Here is a 7,863-nt window from a genome sequence, read left to right as displayed (position 1 = left end):
AAAGCATCAGTAGGAAAGACCTGTGGTTGTGTGTGCATATCTGACTTATTCAGCTGCTCTGAAATAACCGCTTTTAAAAAATCCTGTCATGTTTGAACAGCTTTCTCTCTCTCTCTCTAGCCCTCTCAACACCCCCCCCCCCCATCTTATCTCTCTCCACCGCTTTAGGGAATACCAACAGTGTTGCCATGGTTACCTCTCTGGTCCAAAACCATGGCAACGGAGGAGTGCGCGCACCATTCCAAGGAAGATGACAGTGCAGAAGAAGATAATTGCTTTTGCACTCGCAGACGCAAGTCGCCGTGCCAGGTTTTGCAGTAAATGTGCCGAGTCAGCATGGCTGCGAACATCATATAGCGATGAGCTCACCGTGCAGCATCATGCACACTGATTGGATTATGAGCCCAAGCATTCTAATTGCCTAGCCCTTATGGAGCATGCTTAATTAATTGAATACTATTATGTGCACAGCCAATAAAGGTACAGTGTGGCTCGTATACTGCACAATAAGCAACTGCAGGGTGTCTCCTGTCTTATTGCCAACCTTAGCACACCCAGGAGAACAGTACAGGTTATTCCCATATAAGTGGTTTTAAGAGAGATATGTAGGAATCAGTCGGTAAAGCATCCCCATTGGTTGGTTCTCTTCATAAACTCTAAAGTCTTACATAATTCTACTATCTGATTGAAAGATAGTTTTGCAACAACCATTATTTGTACAACATCCCTAAACAGTCTCTGATGTGTGTGTCAAAGTCTTTCTATCCAAACCTCCAGTCCCAGCTATTGACAAGAGTTCTGGTTTTCTAGGGAGTTGTTACAGACATGTATAATGTGGCCTGGGATGACAGCATGGATTAGGAGACCTCCGAACACACACGCACAGAGATCAAATACAGTAGGGCTTCCAAAGCAGCTTCCAGGAACGATTGAGTAATGGTAATAATAGCCCACCGCCGCGAGAAGACGAGCCTCTGGCTGAGCCGCCTCACGTCATGCCCAGGGACCTGGCGGAGCTAGATGTCCCTGAGGGGTGAATTCTTCGCCAACCCCCAGGCAGCTGCATGCCAGGTGCGAGCTGCTAAGCCGCTGGCGAGAGAGACGACAGGGCAGACGGATAATCCTCCTACCATGTAAACTGTCCATAGACAAGTGTACACACGTACGCACATACACATACATGCCAGTGGAGGCTGCTGAGGGGAGGACGGCTCACTTTATTTCCGGCCATTATTAATGAGTCGTCCTCCCCTCAGCAGCCTCCACTGATACATGCATGCACACACACACACACACACACACACACGCGCACACACACGTAGTATGAAGAAGTACACATGCAATGCATGCGCACATACACACACACATAGAGACACAAATAAGGGTGTGAAGGTGTACACACTCTTGTTCAAACACACACTTGTACACAACCACACACCCACAGCTTAACTGGAAACCCCCCAAAAGCACAGACGCCCTTCCAAAAACCCTGTCAACCGGCAACGTTTGGTCAATGACACCAATCTCTAAGGTTCAGTTATCCCTTTAATAAACTGTAACCACAACAACCGGCCACAGAAATTGTGCAAGGGTGCAGAACGGCTCGGTTGCCATTTAAAGGCAAAGGCGCACGTAATGCCAGACCCAGTATGGTGATGATGTAATCCATGCAAGGATGTGCATGCCTGATGGTTTGTATTAATGCAGGTCTGAGCATGTGCCCTCAGAAGCCTAATAGTCAAGGTGGTATATTTTTGCAGCAGTCTGGACTTGCACATGTATTGCAGCTGACCATCTGTTCTGTTGAGCAGCACTTCTAGGGATTTGCTATCATCTGGGAGATGAGAAGTGCCAACTAAGGCCAGACAGGCATATGAGCAACTGGCATCATTTTTCGTAAATGAATTGGTCATAGTGAAAGCAGAATTGTACATGTTTTCTTACTAGTCTTGATGATTGTGTCACTCACCATGTAGCCTAATGTTCAATATTTCACTTGGCCATTGTTTGCTGCTGTGTGGTCTACCCCAGACGTCAAAATACCTAGAATTGTAGCTAAATTGTTTCTATTTTTGTTACTCTGGGGAAAATAGTGTTAAATTGTATCAAATGTGATCATTAGCCTGCTGCTTCTTTTTTTCATGAATTACTACTGCCACCTTGTGGCTTACATTTCAATGCGACCGACTGCTACTTACATCGATTTGAAGAAATCCTAACGCATGTATTTTTTCCCATCTGAGTTCAACAACATCCAACACTTTATATGCACTCAAAATGCATACGTTATCGGAGATATCATGTGATTGGGAATTAACGTTGGATTATTTTTCATCAGGCGTTCAATGCGGACACCCTAGCTGTCAAATTAGTCAGTGGTCCTACTGGTCCTTTTTGCTGGGAACTTGCGCCTGTGTGAGGTCATGTACCGTCTCTGATATAAGCCAAAATTGAAATATTATCTTTGTTAACACAGAAATATAAACCATTTCGAAAGTGATGATGGGCGGTAAATCGAGCACGATAGCCGCCGGTGTTTGCGGGGCTCTGTTCGTCGGCTACTGCATCTACTTCGACAGGAAAAGACGGAGTGACCCCAACTTCAAGAACAGGCTGCGAGAACGTGAGTGTTGTCTGCATCCTGTACACCGGTCTCTGTTTGGGAGACCTGAGGTGCAACAAAATGCCTGAGCCAGGCCGAACTAGTTTAGTTTAACTATTCCCAATTAGCGAAGTATTGATTGGTAACGTTAATGATTTGTGCAATAGATCTGATTCATTAATTCATTGTCAGCGCACTACTAACCCCAAAAGCCCTGCACTTAACTAGCCAGTGCTAACGTTAGCTCCTAGCAGAGGAACGCTCAACTCTGTTCTCTTATAGAGGAGTTGAGCGTTTCTCAGCTAACTAGCTTCTATATCATGTATTAATGTACTTCCTACTCACTCACAAGCGTTCTGTTAGTTGAATTCAGACATGGACAGCTGCACCTACCCTGATTCATTCATTGATAGTGTTTTGAACTGTTATGTAACCTAAACCAACCATTCTAGGCTGCTAGCCATATCAGACAGAGCTTGCCAAGCAGGATTAAAAGCAACCTGGATATCCCTAATGTTACTCTATCCAGGCTTACCGTTCATGTAAGAACGTGGGTTGTTGGTATGAAGAAGCTGACAATGCGCCTTAAGTGCATTAGACTGCGAACTTTAATGATGAGACTGCATAACTCATAAGGGGATATAAAATAAATGAGGATTGCCCACACCTCCACACACTACATCATGGCATCTCTGCCTTGTCTTCTACCCAGAATCCCTCACTCTAATAGAGGAGTAAATTAGAATACAAATATGGATGCATGTATGTCACAAATCCTATACATATATCACATCCTCCCCCCAAAAAATATTAACATTCCAGTCCCACATTAACTAGACTACAATTCTAGCTGGACTACAGTATGAAAGCTGGACTTTGGCTGTCAGCTGGCCACAATGCTTTATACACCTGCTTTACTGCAATTGAATGAGCCATGTTCCTCTGTTTGCATTTTTGTCATTCACCTTCCACTGTGGTAGTTCATCACCTTATCAGAAAAAAAACTAGGATTGTTTGGCTAGTTGTCACTTGCTACTTAGCGGCTACGCTTATATTTCCTGATTCTGACCCGGGTAAACCACTTTATCAAGGGTTATCAGAAGGGGTGGGGATTATATTGGAGCTTTGTTCAAGACTGAAACTGTACTTCAGGGTGTCAATTTAGGATGTTAATGTGACTTCCTTATTGTTCCTAATCATAGTCTTGCATTGTAGGATTGCCAGAGAAACTAAGATGTCCAAGTACAAACAGGAACAATCCCCAAAGCTATTTATATTAACAGTGATTGTGTTACCTCTGCCCTAGGGAGGAGAAATCAGGCGGCTGCAAAACAAGGGACAGGACTGTCGAAGGTGAGTAAAATCCCCTCAAGGTCATTTTTAAATTCTTCCTCAATGAACACACAACAGAAGTCATGTCTAGTACGCATCAATGATACCATGTGGAAAATAATCTTCAATGATCTCCAGTGAAATAAACAAGAGACGATCTTCACTGGCATGTATTGGGACACGGCAAGGGGATGGCTGGGTAGGACTGATTTTTAGACTGGAATTAGTGCATTGACTAAACCTTTTGTCTGTACAGTGGTACCAAATTTCAGTCAACACAACTGTATAGCTCCCCAATAGAAACTGACCGACTTGACTACTCTTCCCTCAAATCTGTTACTTAAGGCCCATATACTTGACTCGCACAAGAACGGTTCTGTGGTGAACAAGCCATTGTTTTCCAATGGAGGAAGTGCAAACCCAGCAAGAACTGCTCTGCACTAAGAGTTCACTTAAATTGAACCTTGCACCTGACGAAGTGGCACGCCTCTGTGGATTACCCGACTCATTTGAATAGGCCTTTTATTCCTCCTGGAGCATAGGTCATCGACAACAGTTTTTCCACCAGTACATTGTTTTAGTTATTCCTTGACCTATGGAAAGTAGTGTGTGTTGTGGGACTCTTGCAGCTCCCAGACCTGAAGGATGCTGAGGCGGTCCAGAAGTTCTTTCTGGAGGAGATTCAGCTGGGAGAGGAGCTGTTGGCTCAGGGTAAACCAGTCTTACATTGACATCACTTGGGCTGTGTGTGTGACACACTATTCCCCATATAGGCCTTCTAGTGCACTTCTTTTTACCAAGCGATGACCCCCTATTCCCCATATAGTGCACTGTTCTCCATATAATGCACTACCTAATTTACTTGTGACCAGAGTAACAACACTGTTCTCCATGTGATGTACTACACATTTTGTCAATCTAAACCTCTTTGCACTTGGTGTTCCGGTATAGGAGACTACGAGAACGGCGTGGAGCACCTGACCAACGCCATCGCCGTGTGCGGCCAGCCCCAGCAGCTTCTCCAGGTGCTGCAGCAGACCCTCCCGCCACCTGTCTTCCAGATGCTACTCACCAAACTGCCCACCATCAGCCAGGTACAGTCCTTTTCTCCACTTCAAGGTAATTTAGCAGACACTCCTACCCTGGGCTGCGTACAGTAAGTGCATACAATCAAGGAAGCTAATGTATCTAATATGCAATGTATCTAATGATATTAGATATGCATAATATGTAGTCAGAACTGCAAGCCTATTCGACATTGAGCTTATGTAACAACACTAACCATCAGCCAGGTACAGTGCCTCTCGTACGTTTCAGGATAAAGTTGCTGCGCTATTAGCAGAACCATTGCCACAATGTGTGTGCAACACAGTGCTCTGTCGTCTCCTACTGTTTGTGACAAACTAACTTTTTAGTGCCCGGAACTGCAGCAGATCCGCTTCTATTCAGAGCAACTTGCAGTAAGTGTATTCAAGCAAGGAAGTGGAAACCAATTATGGATGGCTGATGAGGCGTAAAAATCACATCTTTATTTTTAAACATGGGCGATTCCCAATATACCTAGATTTCTCTCATAAGCCTTGTTGCAGTTAAAGGTCAACACACTGTATTTCAAACAATCAGCAATAATGAATTCAGGGCTTGTAAAATGATAACTCGGCTAAGTATAAGCCTTCCACAACCATAAGACTGACTAATTCAATTAAAATAGTTTTAACCTGCTTTTTAAAAATAATTGATTTGGCTTTCAAGTCCATGAAAATGCCATTTGTTACAAATTTAACCAGAAACATGCACAATGACCAACTTCTTGTAGCAGGCATTATAGAAAATTTAACAGGTCTCTTAAACAATTTCTCAAGCACAAACCCACGTGCTAGGGAGTAACCAGCTAACGTTTTATATTAAGTCTAACCAATGTGGATCTATTTGCTTGCCAACAAGGTAGAACACTTATGAACAGACCCTCCAAATCTGTCTCAAGCTGTTTGAACAACACAGCCTGTCCACTTTATTTAGATATCGAAATCAAGTGGCCTACCTGGATAAACCGATGCTTATTTCTCAGAATGAGAACGAGTTACCAATTCCTAATATAAATGCGTATTTTTATGCTCGTTGCATAAGGCTGTGGCTAAAATGCTGCTAGCTGTGCCGCAATCCCGCGCCCGACAAACTGAGCATTACTTTTCCACAATCATGTTCATTGATACTCGTTTTAGTACGGTTTGCTCTGTTCTACATGTTGAGACATAAAAAGGGTATCATCAGAAAGGTTAAGTCCTCGTCTATTACAGTAAAATAGTGTCTAAGCATTTGTCCATATAAACGATTCTACGTTTTTAAACTACTTGTCAGAGGAAGTTGTTGTGAGTGGCGGGGGGAGGGGCTTGTCTGTATGCTAGTGGGAAGGTGCACAGTGCACACAAGGAACAAAGGAGACGAGACCAAAGACAGAACGCCAATAAAAACAGATTCATGCGATACAGGCACTTGAACATTGTGCTAAAACAAATTAAAATTAATTAGATATCGCCCAGCCCTTAAACCATTTGTATAATATGCTAGACAGAAGTCAAATCTGATTTCAAGAATGAGTTTAGGTAACAAACATGTCAATAAGACAAACACAGCTCATGACTTTGGTAGAGCTATAGGTGCCTCCAAGTACAGTTCCAGCATTATTATTTTTTTACAAGGCTTGAAAGGTGAAAGCAGTATGGTGGTCTTTCAAACCTAATGAAAGGCACCCACCACACTGTTTAACCATCTTCAGGATATCTCAACCATAGAGTAGGAGTGCTGATTTTAGGATATGTTTTTACCTTGAGTAAGAACATGGACAGAGGGGACCTGAGCCCATATTCATATAGCATCTGAGTAGGAGAAGATGCTTTTTGAATACGGGGCCTGACCCCAGATCAGCTTTGATTATTGTCCCATATCAACAATGAAGAGGAAATGGGACACATTTCTTAAGCATGTTTATGGATTTAGAATTTCCCTGTCTTTCCTGCAGCGTATTGTGAGCGCACAAGGTAGCTTGAATGAAGATGACTTAGAATGAGGATCGTCGATGGAAGTTTCCCCTCGGAACGCTCTTCCTCTGGACCCTCCTATAACAGGAGTTGGGTGAAGTTGCCCCTAGATGCTGATCTTGGGTCAGTTTTGTATTTTCCCCACTAATGGTTAAGGTTAGGATTGGGGAGGGGAAGGTGATCCTAGATCGGTACTTAAGGGAAGTTCATCCCGGAGCTCCTATAACCCCTTATCCTGACTTGTATAGAAAATTGGTAAACTTTTTTTTTTACTCACCTGAGGGTATTCTTTTGCTTCTGTCCAAATGGAAAAACATGAACCCGTCCAATTACCACATGTTGTGTTACTATTGGTCGCATCAAATTACCATCTCTTGATTTGCAGCAATGGTAACCAATCAAATGCCTATCGGACCCATTTTATTCGATTCATATGCAGTTAGTGTTTTGCTTCTCTTACAGTTTGTCTCTGAAAGTTATAGCAAAACATTTCTCAGCATTTACAATACCATCCCTGCAACCGCTCCCACGTTTACACAGCTCTGGGACCATATGTATTAAGCTTCTTGAGTAGGAGTGCTGATCTAGGATCAGGTCCTGCCCATGCAGTCTTATTCATTGTGATCTAAAAGGAAAAACTGATCTTAAATAATTCCTACTCTGAGGCTTGATACATATAGCCCCTGTACTAAAACCTCTTTCTACAAACTTAGTCTTTCAATTTCCTTGTTCCTACATGTGATCTGTCTCAACGCTGTTGCTTCATTGTATAAGTTATTGTTTTGTTTTCAGTCCGACATGGATACTTTAAAGTGATTGAATGTTCTGTTACGTCATTAAGAGGTTGTTCCTCTTTGTAAGAAATCTAAATAAAAAGGTACATGACAACAC

At 42.9% G+C, this 7,863-nt stretch overlaps 1 protein-coding gene across 1 annotated transcript; it reads left to right on the top strand.

Moving 5' to 3' along the window:
• Positions 1-2,368: 2,368 nt before the first annotated feature.
• On the top strand, positions 2,369-7,862 carry LOC106564829 (mitochondrial import receptor subunit TOM20 homolog). The gene is made up of 5 exons (XM_014131264.3): positions 2,369-2,623; positions 3,909-3,955; positions 4,564-4,645; positions 4,886-5,028; positions 6,954-7,862. The coding sequence occupies exons 1-5, from the start codon at positions 2,500-2,502 to the stop codon at positions 6,999-7,001; spliced, it is 444 nt and encodes a 147-aa protein (XP_013986739.1). The 5' UTR covers positions 2,369-2,499; the 3' UTR covers positions 7,002-7,862.
• The last annotated feature ends 1 nt before the right edge of the window (position 7,863 follows it).

The sequence above is a fragment of the Salmo salar genome, chromosome 12 (genome assembly GCF_965601325.2).
Source record: "Salmo salar chromosome 12, fSalSal1, whole genome shotgun sequence".
Taxonomy (NCBI): Eukaryota; Metazoa; Chordata; class Actinopteri; order Salmoniformes; family Salmonidae; genus Salmo; species Salmo salar.
The sequence above is the reverse complement of the archived record's forward strand: the minus strand, read 5'-3'. Positions and strand labels throughout refer to the sequence as shown.

Coding starts and splice junctions, on each gene's coding strand:
- LOC106564829 (XM_014131264.3), top strand. CDS start 2,500: ATGATGGGCGGTAAATCGAGCACGATAGCCGCCGGTGTTTGCGGGGCT. Junction 2,624..3,908: donor CAAGAACAGGCTGCGAGAAC/GTGAGTGTTGTC, acceptor CCTCTGCCCTAG/GGAGGAGAAATCAGGCGGCT. Junction 5,029..6,953: donor AACTGCCCACCATCAGCCAG/GTACAGTCCTTT, acceptor TCTTTCCTGCAG/CGTATTGTGAGCGCACAAGG.